At 46.5% G+C, this 16,042-nt stretch overlaps 2 protein-coding genes and 1 long non-coding RNA gene across 9 annotated transcripts in view; 1 reads left to right on the top strand and 2 right to left on the bottom strand.

Annotated features, from left to right (window-relative positions):
- Positions 1-11: 11 nt before the first annotated feature.
- On the bottom strand, positions 12-4,578 carry LOC111833768 (uncharacterized). The gene is made up of 2 exons (XR_002835829.2): positions 4,056-4,578; positions 12-3,731 (listed from the first exon to the last, which is right to left on the bottom strand). It is a non-coding gene; the product is annotated as an uncharacterized lncRNA (long non-coding RNA).
- A 292-nt stretch (positions 4,579-4,870) lies between these two features.
- msantd4 (Myb/SANT-like DNA-binding domain containing 4 with coiled-coils) lies at positions 4,871-8,524 on the top strand. 2 transcript variants are annotated; one of them, XM_072701509.1, is made up of 4 exons: positions 4,871-4,934; positions 6,114-6,191; positions 6,276-6,872; positions 6,963-8,524. In XM_072701509.1, exons 3-4 carry the CDS (start codon positions 6,411-6,413, stop codon positions 7,683-7,685), a joined length of 1,185 nt encoding a protein of 394 aa, XP_072557610.1. In that variant the 5' UTR covers positions 4,871-4,934; positions 6,114-6,191; positions 6,276-6,410; the 3' UTR covers positions 7,686-8,524. The 2 variants fall into 2 exon arrangements, with proteins under 2 accessions (XP_072557610.1, XP_023648157.1); XM_023792389.2 differs by lacking the exon at positions 6,114-6,191.
- Positions 8,525-13,981: 5,457 nt separating this feature from the next.
- gria4a (glutamate receptor, ionotropic, AMPA 4a) overlaps positions 13,982-16,042 on the bottom strand; it is a 55,066-nt gene continuing 53,005 nt past the window's right edge. For 3 of the 6 annotated variants that reach the window (XM_072701210.1, XM_072701207.1, XM_072701206.1), the window contains one exon: positions 13,982-15,925. In XM_072701210.1, coding sequence (XP_072557311.1) covers positions 15,761-15,925 — 165 coding nt within the window. In that variant the 3' untranslated portion in view covers positions 13,982-15,760. The remainder of the gene's footprint in view (positions 15,926-16,042) is intronic. The other 3 variants (XR_011983233.1, XM_072701208.1, XM_072701209.1) reach the window with 3 other exon arrangements.

Raw genomic sequence — 16,042 nt, 5'->3', positions numbered from 1 at the left:
AATACAAGACATGCATTCACAGATAATTTTATTTAAAAAAAAAAAAGAAAAAAGAGGTTTATATTGTGGGTATCTGAAAAATGTCCCCACCAGCTAAAAAGTAACAAGTTTTACACACTCTGTACTCCCACAGCATTGTAGGGAAATCCCTATCGTCCATACCCAAATCTACGCCATTGACAAAAATAGACAATAACAAAAATATCAAAGTGAAAGATTTAAAGAAAATAAGCTAAATACGCCACAATAAATTACTTTGGAAAAGCAAACACTTAGTGGCTTTTACGTAACAAAATATTAGTTACAACATTTGTTGCGAAGCGGATGTTTATAAGTGAACGAAGCTTGCTTGTCACTGGGTGCTTTGTGCTGTCAAAAAATTAATCACTGAAATTGTGCCACGTGCACAATGGTACCAAACTTGATCATTTGACATTCTCAAGGTGCGTGCTTATAATTAACAAACTGATAGATACTGGTAATCATTGCAACGCTCCCATTTGCTACTGCCCTGCAATGGGTACGCGTCCCATACTGTGCCCGTAGCCTCCATGATAGGCTCCAGACTCCCCATGACCCTGAAGGACCTTGTTCAGGGGCCCAATGGTGAAATCACTCTGCCAACCCTGGGATTTAAACTAATGACATAGGTGCCAGTCCAAACCAGTGCATCCAGTCATGCTGCAAATGTAGAATCATTAAGGCTGCAGGGACAGTAGGTAGCAAAATGAGCCAATGCCGGTCATTTGTGCTGGTTTCTGTCGTTTACATTCCCGAACATAATCGAACATTTTTAAGATGCAAGGAGGGAAATGTTTGGCAAACACAGAGTGCATTTGTTTTTTTTTTTTAATATACATACAGAGTTTGCACACAGAGAGAAAAGGATTTAATCAGTGCCTTTTGCCCGGGTCGCTGCAGAGGGGAGATAATTGGATATTTATTTCACCCGCTGTGGGAGAAAGGAGCCCCCCACTCAGCAAACCAAAAAAAAAAAAACACCCCTTTGCGGTGCCTGTAGAGGGCGCTGCGATCGCTTGCCAGAAACAGGGTAAGGAGGAGGGCATGAGAGGCCGAGGGGGAAAAATCAACGAAGGACCATGAATCTAAGCTTGATCAGCACCTGGAGCCTGCCTGCGATGACAGGCTGGAGGTCTGCAGTGTGCACAGCTCCCTGCCTGCGATGACAGGCTGGAGGTCTGCAGTGTGCACAGCTCCCTGCCTGCGGTGACAGGCTGGAGGTCTGCAGTGTGCACAGCTCCCTGCCTGCGGTGACAGGCTGGAGGTCTGCAGTGTGCACAGCTCGCTGCCTGCGGTGACAGGCTGGAGGTCTGCAGTGTGCACAGCTCGCTGCCTGCGGTGACAGGCTGGAGGTCTGCAGTGTGCACAGCTCGCTGCCTGCGGTGACAGGCTGGAGGTCTGCAGTGTGCACAGCTCGCTGCCTGCGGTGACAGGCTGGAGGTCTGCAGTGTGCACAGCTCACCACACTGGGGCAGGTAGTGCACTCCCACCAGCAGCGGGCTGTCGACGGCACTCGCTCATTCAGCACCACGTACCCTCCCAGCCCCTAATATTAATCCCCAGCTGCTGTCAGTGACGACAGACTCACGGTACTCAGGCATATGACAAAAAGCGGCTCCTTTCTGGAAGCTTCTAATTAACATGCGTGGAGACACGGGCGGCTCTGACTCACGTCCAAGCGTCACAGGCTGAGCAGTACAGCCCGTGGTGCGTCTGTGCTTCAGGAAGATGATTCCGGCGAATCGAAGCTGAGCAGCTTCACAGCTGCTTATAAACACAAGCAGCCATAACATTATGATTGTCCCCATTTGAAGTGAATGATCTTGACGATCTTAAAATAAATGGTGCAGACCAAGGTTATTAGGTTATATTAGGCAGTAAGGTAACAGTAAGATAAATCATTATGGCCTAACGACTGGGTCAGAGCATCTCCGAGACGACACTTCGTGTTGAGCGTTCACAGTCAGCCTGAGAGTGATCTGAGGAGCTGCAGACAGGGTGTTTGGTGGCCAGGAGGTGAATGAAAGTGATCCCATGTGGTACAAACCGGCACAAATGACAGATAATTTTGATGACGATCACAGGAGTAATGTGTCACGGCACACAGGGCATGGCCCTTTTGCGACCCCCCCGCCAAACACCAAGTACTTGAAGACTAACCCCCACCAATAGCATGGATGTTGACCCTCCCCAGCCCTCACACAGGGTCTCCCATCTCCCAGTAAGCCCTACTGACTGAGCACATGCTCTCTGGTGACTGCAGGGTGCCTGAAAAACAGCGTGATTGGGGGGGAAGGGAGAGCAATCCTGACGCCATGGCAACAGCACTTCCCACGGTAAAGATTTCATATCTTGGTAACTTCAGATCACAGCAATAAACCCTTTCTGTATAGCTGCAAGGATAGAAGGATGCAACATGCTTTTCCTTCTTCTCGAGTCTGGAAATCAGCTGCGCATCACAAGCCCCACTGAAGGGGGCGCTCTTTGAGAAGCCCGATACCCTGATGCCAGAGTGAAAAACAGCCAGTAGGCCTTGTAAAACGTTCTCATGTATGCCGTTAAGATGATCTAACATTTGGACCTCCTTTCCCATTATGCCCCCTGGCTCCAGCGGAAAGGCGTCGCTCTCTGGAGCCTGGGGGGCCCTCGGCCGTGCCGCACCCTCAGTGCATTCAGGGCGGAGTTGCACTGGAGGTGCAGGCGATGGCTATAATTGCGAGCGTGCATTAAAGCCTGCGTCTCTGCATGAGGGATGTTCCATTGGTAAATTAGCCAGCTGTTAGCATGCATGTAATTTGCACATTATCAGCACTGGATAAATGGTCACTGTGCTGTTATCAAGAAAAGTGAAATGTAATAAGAAATGATGACAAATAGGGAAAAGGGGCTTTAAAACCCACAGGGGGCGGGATTAAAGAACCGTCCATCACTCTGTCCCCTGCTCTCCATTGGCTCAAACCAAGGCATGACTGACTAATCCTACCCTCCTTTAGCTTCAAAAACAAGTTCTTCCATCAGTATAAAGATAAGGGGAAGATTTTTGCTATTTCTACAAGCACACGTACATAGAATTTCATTGCTTTTCCTGTGAGAGTGAAGTATGGGTTCTGAGTGTGTGGTCAGTCAGTTTTTCTGCCCCCCCCCAGGAAATGTCACCCCTGCAGTGCCACACACACCTGGGTCAGTACCTTCACACAACTCTATGGTAATTCTTGGTTATCACTACAATGAGTGCTTATAATTACCCTGCATGAGAACCAAGTCCTTTTAAAGAATGTGACTGTTACAAAACTGGTCTAATTTGCCCTATAGAGTCAATTTGTGTCTATTCTAAGGACTGTTTGTTATTGCAGCAGAGACGTTGCTCGTTTACGTATCAATAAGCCGGCATTGTATGAGTCAAACACAGCAGTAGTTAACCAAGCATACAGGTATGTGATAATGGTAGATAACCTCAGATCAGGTGACATTTCACATCTCGATGAGAGCCTCCTTTCCGCCGCTGTTCAGTTTCATAACATCCCTCTCGAACCACCTGTTAAAACAGCTGGGCCCAAGGCTACAACAAGCCAGTCCTCACTGTTGCCATGGCAACACACCAGCACAACACGTTCATGGCGTCCACACCGTACCCTCCTGCCCGGCGACCTTCCGTTTGCGGGGAGACAAATGCATCAGCAGACCAGCAGGAGGCTGATGTGTCTCTGCCTCTGGGGGAAATGCCAAGCAAAAGGACACTCTTTATTTCTCTCAAAAGCCAAAGTCACGACACCAAAAAATATTAATACATATATCAGGTTAAGGCAAAGAGACCTTTATAACAAATGCAAAATTGGGCTTGTTAACCTGATGAGATTGACAGTGCACTGGGAAATCGACAGTGACATGAAAGAGGGATGGAAGCATGGATTTATTCCCGTTAATGTTATCAGTTAGAATCATGCTTTCTGATCACTTGGCTGCATATTCAGAAGAATAAAGAACAACACAACAGTGCCACGCCGTGGTCACACGAATAATTTCAACGCGCTCACCCTCTACGTCACAGCATCTGGAATGACAGAATATCATCTGAAATCAATCATCTGAAATGATTTGCGAAGCCTAACGCAAAAACCTGACAACTGCTATATATGGGAGAATTGCAGGTATAAAAAGCACGGTCTTCTCGTGAAATGTACAGCTATAGTAATACGACGTTATTTTAATAAATCCTTAGACCTTCGGAAGGTAAAATAATTTGAAATATACCCAGCGAAATGGTTTGTGTCCCGCACCATGCAGTTGTTGATTTATGTTATTTGATCATGTACTGCCACTTACAGGTCGCTCCCCAGACTTAACACCGAGTGTTTCAAACGCGTGTACGGTTAAATAACCCAAGTCGGGACATGTTTGACAAATTATGAATTCACCCAGTCAAAAAAAAAAAAAAGAGTTAGGGCCTAACTCATCAGTACCACTTTCAACATAACTGAACATTTCACACGTAAGAATCATGTTTAATAACCGAACTATCAAGAAGAATTCAGCCGAAGTGCAGGACATGGGCTCCGCACTCACCTCACGGGCAATCAGAGCGCCGGAAGAACTCCACGAGAGCGGGGGCAAGACAAGTACCGCTTTGCCGAATGACAAACCAGGAAAATAAGTGATAGACCTTTGGACCAATCAAAGAACAGATTCTCACACCTGTGGCGGACATAAGTGCATGATTGACATATAGGCAACCAATCAAAGGGAGACATTTCATAGCGTAAGCGACGACGAAAGTTTGATTGACTGGTTTTCATCCAATCGGAATAGAGATATTCTTGCCCGTATTTCAGGTTTTTCCGATATGTTTTTCTTTTTTTTTTTTTTTTTTACCTTTGATGATGAACCCGATGATATTTATTCTGGTTAATATTCCGGTAAGTTAATTTTGATTTCGATCGGGAGTACTCTAATACTAGTTGACCAGACCGCTGTTTATTTAACTTTCACGGGCGCCGCCACCCCGTTTACAGTAAAAAGGGTAGCGTTCAGTGTCCAAAATGCTCCGAAATTATGTGGGCACGCATGCGACACCGTCATTCTCCAAAAAAGTGGAAAACAGAGACATCTGACGTATTATTCTTTTACAATTTACGCGCGGACCTCAGGATCAATGTCACGATGTTTAGTAATTAATATTTCACTTACTTATTATATATCCATGTTGCATACATTATATATTAGATTACAACCATTTTTCATTTGTTGATATTTTAAAATTATTTTGGCAGTAGCGCGGTAAATACTATCTGGCTCTTTTTAGTTGTATTTATTTTAGTTTTGGGACAATGTAGCACTAAGTCACGTCTCAGTTACACTAGGACGTCTCTTTATTCTTGTACCCACCTACCTGGCTGTCTGCCTACCTTTCAGGCAATAAAGGTAGGCAGCCTGAGTTAATCTCCCAGGCTGGGTAGCAGCTGTTCTCAGAGGCGTTTTTGGGCAGCTCATTAGTAAATCTGCCTGCACAGAGACTATCTGAGTAATGCAGACAGGTCCGTCTCACTCGCTTGTGATTACAGGATTTAAATTTTGATGATGTATTTTTAGTGCTGTCTTCAGTAACACCGCATACATTAGGGGATGCGTTTCAGTAAGATATGTTGTATATATACTGCATATATATAATAATAATCATACATTTATTTATTTGCCCTTTTGTTTATTAACAACATTAATGACAGGGAATTTGAGGTCTTGCCTGATGCTTGGGATAGGATGTTTAAGTTACTGCAGTCCTTAATAAAAGAAAATTATGCGTCATTAAGGTCACATAATCAGCGTGTTAAAATTGAAGCTAACTTAACGCAAGGGCGGCGCTATTTATGAAACTGAGACCACCACTAATCATTGAAACAGAGGTGAAATGTGGAGCATCTTAATGGAATTTGCGAGTGAATAACTGAGGAGTATGGGGGAGTAAGGCAGAAATCCAGTACCTATCTAGAAGGGGGGGACGGTTATTGCATACGGATTTTCCCCAAGACCAGCATAGAAATCTGCAAACCTGAGGTCAGCCACATTCTGCCAGTGATTTTTCCTGTATTTTTTTACAGACAAAGTGAAGGCTCCTGCAGGAAGGAAAAACGGCACTGCCATATAATTAAACGAAGCAAGTCTATCTGAAACAGCAGGTGGTGTGGCAGTTAATGATTAAGTGAGTTCAGCTTTCTATGGAGGGAATTTGCCTGTGTTGATGACTCTTCTCCTGTTTGCAGACACCCTGAGAGAGGCTCCGCACCAGGGAAGGAGACCCAAGCCAGCATTACGGAGCCCCCACCCTCTGGCAGAGCCGGTGATACGCCCCCGCCACGTCCTCCCAGCGCCCAGCTACCACGCTGGACTTCCTCCAGATGAAGCACCTGAAGAGGAAGCGGAAGAGTAACTACAGCGTGAAGGAGACGCAGACGCTGATCCGGGAGATCCACAAGCGGCGCGACGTGCTGTTCTCCCGGCAGCAGAATACTGCCATCAATGAGCTTAAGAGGCGCGCCTGGGACGAGGTGGCCGACTGTGTCAACTCGCTGGGCGAGGGCGAGCTGCGCACGGCGGCTGAGGTCAAGCGCCGTTACCTGGACTGGCGCGCGATGATGAAGAGGAAGCAGATCAGGGCAGAGCTATCAGGCCTGAAGAATGAGTATGACCACTCGTCACCGGACAACGACAACTCGCTGAGTGGGGACCAGTCTGTGGACCTGAGCGGCTTCCCCAAGGATTCCACCTGCGACTGGCACGACCTGCCGGACCTGGGAGAACCCAGCAGTCACCCCTCGTCCAGCATCAAGCTGGAGGATGAGGAGGGCAGCGCCTACAGGGTACGTTACTTAGCTTGAGGGTGTCTGGTGTGAGTGTCGCCCGGTCAAGGTGGAGGTGAGGGTTGACAGGACGTCTCTGGTGTCTTGCAGCTGGATGGCGAGGCTGGGGATGCGGAGGGCGAAGCCGAGGATGAGGACGACGACTGCTTCCCCTCTGTCCTGCCCGATGTGGAACGCGAGAGCCGCATCCCAGAGGTGTTCGCCCACATTGATGAGTTTGGCATGCTGAGTGCCACCAAGCCATCCGCTGCCAGGGACCTGGGGGCGAGCTCGGGAACGGGTCTGGGAGCGGGCGTGACCGGAGTGGGTGTGTCGGGCGTGGCCGGTGCCGACAGCACAGGCGTGCTGATCGCCCTGGAGAGGCAGCGGCTGGATCTGGAGAAGCATCGGCTGCAGGTGGAAACGGAGCGCCTGCAGGTGGAGCGGGAGCGCCTCCTGGTGGAGAAGGACAAGCTACGTCAGGTGGAGGTGGAGCGGGAGAGGCTGCAGCTGGAGAAGGAGAGGCTTCAGGTGGAGCGCGAGCGACTTCGGCTGCTCATGTTTCAGGCAGAACGGACACCGGCCCCGCCTCCACCACCACAGGCCACGCCCATGGATTGCGAGAAAGAGCGCAAGCCCTGGCAGCCCGTGGACCTGGAGGCGGAAAAGCTGAAGCTAGAGAAGGAGCGTCTGCAGCTGGAGAAGGAGCGGCTCCAGTTCTTCAAGTTCGAGTCAGGCCGCTTGCAGATGGAGAAGGAGCGCTTCCAGGTGGAGAAGGACAGGCTGCAGCTGCAGAAAGATGGTCAGCAGTTGGCCCTTCATCAGGGCCACTAGGGGGTGCTGTTGGAACAGTCTGGAGAGGGGCACAGAGTGCCAAGCCTGCCTCTCTGGGGGGTGGGGCGTCCAGTGGCAGTGAGGCTTGGTGGAGCAGGAGGGTGGGACAGAGCAGGTACAGATGGATGTGCTTCGTTATTTTGGTGTTTAAGCCTAGAACAGGAGTGACAAGCTTGGTCCTAGACAGTTCTCTACTCCTATTTTCTGCCCTGGAAAGGAAAAGAATGTTAATTTCAGGTTACTGGTTACTTTTCCGTTCCAAAGGGTTTGTTGTGGGGGTGTAAGGGAGGCATCACTCGGTCATCCTTAGAGTTACACATTCCTCTGATGTGCTGACTGTTGATGTGTGAGAATCCTGCAGTAGTGAAACCTTTTTCCCGTCTAGAAGTTAAAAAGCAGAAGTAAAGAAATGAAGTGTGCATTGTATACATGTATTATGTATGTAGTATGTATAATATATACGCACCTACATATGTCATACATTAAAAATGTTGCAGCCGTCACCCGAGTACGAGTTAAAGTTTAGGTGTCAGTGTGTTGTTATCCTCCGTGACCCAAATGAATGACTGGTGCTGTGTGTCTTAGTCTAAGTGCCGCTTGTACGCGGAGAGTCAAAGCTGGTGTGGAAATACTGTCATTTAAGGCTGTGTACTGTGTGCGTGTTTTAAAGAAGAATTGCCGGGTATTTCTTTACAGTTTGTGAAAGTTGTAAAGTAATTTTCTTAAATGTCAGTTGATAGGCGTTACCACTGCCTTAATTACATTTCCTAAGTAAAGAGTTTAACGTGGACTCTGATTGCTGTGTATTTTATGGTAGAGAATAAAATGTTATTGACTGATGTATTTGACTGCTTTCTGTGTATAGCGGTGATGTACGAACATTTCCTGCTAATCATAATTTGAAATGAACATTACATCGGACATCCGCACAAACACAGTGACATTTTGAGTAACAACCTTCATCGCTAAAACTGTCATGTTGTGATTTAGGCCTAGATTATATAAATCAATTATATAAATTATACAATTACAGATTCTGGAGAAATGTTGTCCATGTGCTCACCGGGAGTCAATGTAGACCCGACGGCATTGGCGTCGGAAGTAGTCTGACATTGGGAGGGACCGAATTTGAAAAGATGCGATGTAAGAAAGATTTTAAAAGAATTTAAAAATAATGATTTCATAATTTAAAATAAGACTAACACTGTTTAGGGTGCATGTTGTTTCACCACGAAATATAACTAAAAACATCAGTCACGTCCCGAATGCCTCTTTCCCCCATGTTCCCCGTGGTGTGGTGCTAACGATCCGCACCTGTTCCTCGTTTAACCCAGCCTCTCGTTTCAGCCCTCGTGTGGATGATCCCCAGGTGTCTCGTGTTTCAGCCCTCGTGTGGATGATCCCAGGTGCCTCTCGTTTCAGCCCTCGTGTGGATGATCCCAGGTGCCTCTCGTTTCAGCCCTCGTGTGGATGATCCCCAGGTGTCTCGTGTTTCAGCCCTCGTGTGGATGATCCCCAGGTGTCTCTCGTTTCAGCCCTCGTGTGGATGATCCCAGGTGTCTCTCGTTTCAGCCCTCGTGTGGATGATCCCCAGGTGTCTCGTGTTTCAGCCCTCGTGTGGATGATCCCCAGGTGCCTCTCGTTTCACCCCCTCGTGTGGATGATCCCCAGGTGTCAATTGTTTCAACCCTCGTGTGGATGATCCCAGGTGCCTCTCGTCTGCTCCTCATCTGTGGCGTATATAGTGCCTCCTCATCCTAAGCTCCCCAGTCTGATCATTGTTATTGTTAAGTGTTTGATCCTGCTGCCTGCCTGTGCTACCCCCCCCTCCCTCCCCGGTTACCCTCTGCCCCGTGTTTCTCTCCAGCTTTGCCTGCCTTGTTTTGACCCCTCACAGTTTCTTTTTACCTTTTGTATTGTGTTTGTTAGAATAAACCCCCTTTTGTTTTCCCCGACGCCCGCCTTCGCCTCCATCGTTCCCGAACCGCGACAACATCCATATTAAGTTGTCTGTTAGAGGGCTACAGTCTTTGTTTGGTATATGTTGGTATATGTTTCTTCTTCGCACTCTGAATGTGCAGCGAATTGACCTCAGTAACGCATGGATTCGCAATGAAAGATAAGGAACACGCTCTTATCTGTGGCATCTATACCATGACAGTAACGCCTTAAATAGGAAAAGGCGCAGTTATGAACGGTTAATTCCCCCCCCCCCCCGCCCCAAAAAAAAAATAGCAGTTTAATTTGTTTCCAGCATCGTGCAGCCCTAAATAGATATCTATCTATGTTCATTTTTGGGGAAGAAAGTGAGGGGAGCGAGGAATCTGACAGTATTGGGGGTGGCGCATGCCCCCCCGTCCTCCCTCTTTCCGACGCTCCTGCTTGACGGCACCTCATAATATTCATAAATGAACTCATTGAATGTATATGAATTTATTTAGTTCACATAATGCATTTCGTCTGCAACATGACTTTCATTCACAAAATGCATTTTGTAGCTTCGCAAAATTTATTTAATTGACAAAATTTGTGGACCAAATGGTTTTTTATTCATGAAAGCAGATATGTACAGCCTTCTGTCCACGAAATGCAAAGTGCTCATTTATGTGCAAACAAAGCATTCCTTTTGTTTTCTGTGAACGAAACAAAGCGAAATCTTTATGCGTTCCTGGACAAAATGTAACTTTGTGTTTCTGTTGACAAAATGCAGCAAAGTATTACTTGATTTCATCATTAAGTAATGCCTTTTTGTGGCACAGAATTGATTTTGTGCACGAAAAGGCGCGCTTGACATTTGGTGCCCCATAATCCCCTGCGTCACATACATCACATAGGCCTACAAGCTTAAACTGCAAGTGTTTTGCTAGGCATACAAGTGATCTGCTGCATATTTTTAGAGTTAGGGTTAGAGTTAGGGTTAGAGTTAGGGTTAGGGTTAGAGTTAGGGTTAGGGTTAGAGTTAGGGTTAGGGTTAGGGTTAGGGTTAGAGTTAGGGTTAGAGTTAGGGTTAGGGTTAGGGTTAGGGTTAGGGTTGCAACAGTGGTGGGGGGGGGGGGGTAATGTGGCAAAACACATAAATCAAATTTCCACTCCAAACCATTTAAACAATATCAGTTAAAATATTATAATCTAAAATAATGTAATAGGCCTATATCTTAAATTTTGCTGATTGATCTGCCAGCGCTATACCCCCCTCCCCACTCCCCCCTCCCACCTCCCCCCTCCCACCTCCACTGCTGGCACCTCCTGCTTTTATTAGCATATTATTGATGTTCCATCATTTTTTAGTTCCCTCTCATTTTTCTTTTGGCTCCAAATGGTCCACTTAGGACCCCCAGAGAATGTCCCTGCCCCCTAGGGCACCAGTTTGTACCTTTGCTTGTCACTGGGGCTGTAGCCCCAAGGGTCTGTAGCCCCAAGGGTCTGCCAATTGTACCCTGGTTGTAGGTAATTGTATCTTTTTTAGGTACAGAGATGGACTCTGACATGTGAGGGTACAGCCCCAGTGACAAGCAAAGGTACAAACTGGTGACCTTTTTATGGTGGTGTAGCTTGCAATCGGTGTTAAAGCGGGGGTTAGGGTTAGGGTTAGGGTTGCTAATAAGGTTAGAGCGGGGGTTAAGGGTAGGGTCGCCTTAATCGGAAATCCCCATGGGATCGATGTACCTGCTCAAATTAAGGCTTTATGAATAAAGCAAGCCCCTTCAGTAATTCCTCACTAGGATTTGTCACTGCATAATCATTTTAGGTTTTAATATGTTTTTCTGGTTGCATCATTATTCAGACTATATTCTTCTCTAGAAGTAGTAATAAATAAAATAAACCGTTTTGGTGGGGCAGCCGCATTCTTTCCTTTCGTTTGAGCGACGCTTGAGCTCTCCTGTTTCCTAAGGGGGGGGGGGGGTCACACATAACAGCACAATGAACAAATCGCCTGTACGCCAGTGCTAACCGCTACAATGTAACGAGAAATACTGTAACCACATGCTTCCAGCCCGACGCTCTGACCCAAAACACAATGGGAATCCGTGTAGTTACAAAGCTAATGCCAATGTATTATTTCGCTTATGATAGATCACCTGTTATATTGACTTTCTTTTAAAAACACACCCGCCATCCTAGGATCATTAGTTGCCTTCTCTCGTCTCCAGTGATAGATGATCATTTGGCCAAAGCCTCCTCTTCAATGAATATGGACGACAATGGTGACTCGTTCACTACAGCTGACGCTTAATTAAAAACACTGACAAAGCCTGTTAATTGCCAGTGTTGCTGTGCCCTCTGTTAGACACACGATTTTACAGTGGGGGGGTGGGGAGAGAAACCTGTTCACTTGATCTGGTTTCAGTTTAGATCCATCAATGGTGTTAGAGCCTGGCTTGAAATGCGTGACACTAAATTGACATGTTTAATTAATGAGTTTAAATTTTGAAAGGTGTTTCACAGGGTGACGGTTTGCATTGATATAACCCACTACATCAGTATAGAAAGTCAGTAATACTTTAGAAGACTATACCTTCTGGTATGCAAGCCAGGGACTAAATTACACAGGGAGAAGGACTCAACTGCAATTATAAACTCAGCTACAGAGGTGAGTCTGAATGCCAGTTAGCAGCATGCGTGTCAGTTATGGAAGGGATCAGACCAGCAGCCCTGCGGGACGATGAAGAGACACAAAGCGGCCAAGTAGCCAGTGGCTGAGTTTCAGGCACAGGTCACAAAATATGCAGAATTATTTCACGTGTCAAGGTGAACAGTCTCAAAAACCGTAACAGCGTGTGGCAAAGTGAATCGGCAAAAAGGAACGGTGGTCACAAGCTGAAGCTCATCAACAAGGAGAGATGAACAGGATAGCTGGTGAAGAACACAGAAGTACAGTACAGCCTGAAATATGATGAAGGAACCCAATCAGCATCCCCACTCGATGTTCCCATATTCCAAGATGATCATGTACCCATAAACCATGATGAACAGATCAGATTGGTTTCATGAGCACCGGGATGAAGTAGAATGACCTCCCCAATCACCACAGACAAACATCACTCAACATTTATGAGAAGTTCTTGACCGCAGTGTGAAGTGTACATTTCCAGCTCCTTCATCCCTCAAAGACCAGAAGGCCTATCTTCTTATATAGTGGCCCAATATCCCACTGTACCTAGCTCAGGTCTTGCATGACAGCATTCCAAGATGGACTGAAGATGTTCAGAAAGCCAGTCCTGGCCTTACCCCTTATCAGATACTTGATATTAATGCCCTGCTAGGTGTCTCCATATTCCTGTCCGCCCGCTGTACCTAGATATGTCATCAGTGTGATATAAATACACCGAGATGTCTGGCTGTTTCTTTTGATCCTGAATTTTCCTAAGGGCTCGTCTGTGAGTTCTACTCACAGATGGCATATTTTAATGGATAATTCCTTTATTGCGAGAGAAACATATGCCACATCTACTATATGTTTACTACTGCTGAATGTAAAATGAGAGTCTGTCTCTGTGAAGTGCGTTCTTGCATTGGGCTTGTTTTTACAGTAAGACCATCTTGCAGCCAGTTAAGTTAATATTGTTATTATTACATTTCTCTCTGTGCTATAAAGAGAAGCATTGCCCCATCCAGGACAGACAGGTGGTGTCGGAGCAGCCACAGGTGGGGGTCACAGGTAAATGGCCCTTAAGTAGCTCATTTTCTGTAAGGTGTGTCCTCATGGGGCTGTGAGACTTTCAGCTGATGTCTGTGAAATTCAGTGGGGACATTTGGTCCACACAATGTACTATATGCATGACCCCGGCAGCCCAGTAGGTCCGATTGCCTTTGTGTCAGCTCATCAGAGACGCCTCTCGATCTGTACAGGTTTTAGCAGGTCTGTTTTGTTTTGTCGTGTTCCGAGTTTCCGGTCGAGCTGCGGTTAGATTTTCCTCGACCGACTCCTTTGAGGTCCCAATTGGTAGAGTTGAACGTCCAAGTTCCAAGGTTTCGGTCGAGGTGCAAATGGAAAAAAATCAACAGACCCGCTTGATGTCAAATGAGTTAAGAGGTGTTTGAGTTCCAAGGTTCTACGGAATGAGAGTTTTGTCATTTTTAGTTTTTTAATTGCAGTGACAGATTTTTATAACTTTGAGTTTTCCCTTGTGGGGACCGAATAGGTGGCCCCCACAATGTTAAAAATGCACGTTTTTATGACATTGCGGGGACATCTCGTCCTTACAATATAATACATACACATGCTCTCTCACACATACACACACACACCCCATTATATGGTCCATTCCCAGTCAAAAATGCACAAAAGACGCCTATGTTGCAATATATATTTTTACTAGAAAAAAGTGGCTGAAACAAGAAAGTCCAATTAAAGCCAAAATGAAAAGCCAGTGAGGTTAGTTTACAGATAGAGGTGTCGGAACCGAAAACACGTGCTGTCTCCCTGACTGCGCCCTTTGTATAACTTAATAAACACTATTATGGCCTGAGAGGAACACCATGTCACAGATTGTTTCGCAGTAATATAAGCACCTCTCACGTCCTTGCAGGAAAGGGAAAACAGATCGTAAAATGTGAATTTCGCCCTCAGGGCCAGGAGATTGTCTTTTGATGACTCTGGACCGCTGGAAATGTCCGAAATAATAACAGATACCGCATTCTCGCCAAAGGAAATGTAACCGCTAGTGGATAAGTGGATTTCAGAGTACTGTGTTTCTAAGTGCAAGTGTTAGGAAAACAAATCAAAAGGCATACAGGAAGAACACAGTGTTAAAATATAATGGCCAAAGCCGGACACTTCTTTCTGACCGTGGCACTGATTACTGCGACATTGTCCGCATTTCATGTTTTTTTTTTATTAAAAATTATTTCAATTTGAAACTCTAATACGGTTGCTTTAATGAAAAAATAAAACTTTCTATATTTTTCTTTCTGATTTTTAAAACATTTTTATTTACTTTTTACACCCCTAACAGCTGAAACATTAGTAGTCCCCCCCCCCCCCCCCAAAAAAAAGAAAGAGGATAGTTATAGACCACGGACATTAAGATATGTGCACTAATCATACGGATGTATCTGCTCGCCTCAAATGGTACGTTAAAAAAGCATTTGATGGCAGAACCGGGAGGGCTGGGTCCCGTCAGACAGAAGCGTGTGGTTCTGGTCCACATTAAGCATGGACTCGGACGGACGCACGGTGAGCCGATGCCGCGACACACCTATTCTCCGTCCATTTATATATATGTACAGAAATATGTATATACTCTACCATTTCAAAAATGTCCTAATTACAAGTGGCGTCTATACATTGTATTTTCATTATTGCGATGAATAACTTCCTACATGGTCGTAAAAGAGAAACGTCCTTATATCTATGTATTTACATTGGTTTAAAAATCGTCCGGTTCGGTTACTGACGACATCATACTTTGTATAATCTCATTAGTACCTTTCTCCATATAACTTATGTTTTGTAATATTTCTTTCTGGCTCAGTACAGTGACGATTTACGTCTGTCAGTAATAATTTTATGAATGCGATTAATAAACCCCCGAGAGACTGGCCGGTGTTACCCATGTCAACGATGGATAGTCGAAAGCTAATATGTTCTGGCTGCGGGGATCACAGCCAGGTGTTTGACAAGCACACTCACGTAACAGTTAATGGCAAACGCTAATTAGCACAGTTTATGTTTCAAGTACAGTTTCGTGGTCTTGTAGGCGTGTCCCTGCCCGTCCTCCAGCAGGCGGCGCTGTCCTGGGTTTGGGCTCCCTGCCTGGAGCCCAGAGCTCAGCTCATGCAATGACTTTGGCCAAATAAAGTCGTCTGCAGGGGGCGACGGCGCATCTAGGACGTGATGCGGTGAAAGTCAGCTTTTGTCAGTTCTTGTTTGTTCTCGGTGGTCTGTGCTGCATTGACTCGCCTGCCGTTCATACTCGGCTGGTGTTGTCCCCCTCCACCCCTCATTCTCTCCAGATTTCATTAACAGACGTTTTATTGGTGGGATTTTGCTCAGTATCTGTTCCCTCGCTCGCCATTGGTTCGTTGGACTGACGGTTGTATTTGTGATAAGGCACTGGGGTGTTTTTTGGTATTCACGGCAGCTCAGCGGACACCATGGCCAGACCAGGGCCCTGACGCAGGGGGTGAGCAGCGTGTACGGCCTTGGGGCAGTCGGGGGTCAGGACGCGGCCGTTCTCTCCCACGCTGCCCGTGATCGACAAGCGTGCCTTGTTCCGCATGGCTTCTGTGAACGTGAGCTGGAGGTGTGGCCAGGGCAGGGGGAAGGTGTGGCCAGGGCGGGGGAAGGTGTGGCCAGGGCAGGGGGAAGGTGTGGCCAGGGCGGGGAAGGTGTGGTCAGGGTGGGGGAAGGTGGG

Source organism: Paramormyrops kingsleyae, chromosome 17, assembly GCF_048594095.1.
Source record: "Paramormyrops kingsleyae isolate MSU_618 chromosome 17, PKINGS_0.4, whole genome shotgun sequence".
NCBI lineage: Eukaryota > Metazoa > Chordata > Actinopteri > Osteoglossiformes > Mormyridae > Paramormyrops > Paramormyrops kingsleyae.
Note: the sequence above shows the minus strand (reverse complement) of the source record. Positions and strands in the feature narration are given on the sequence as shown.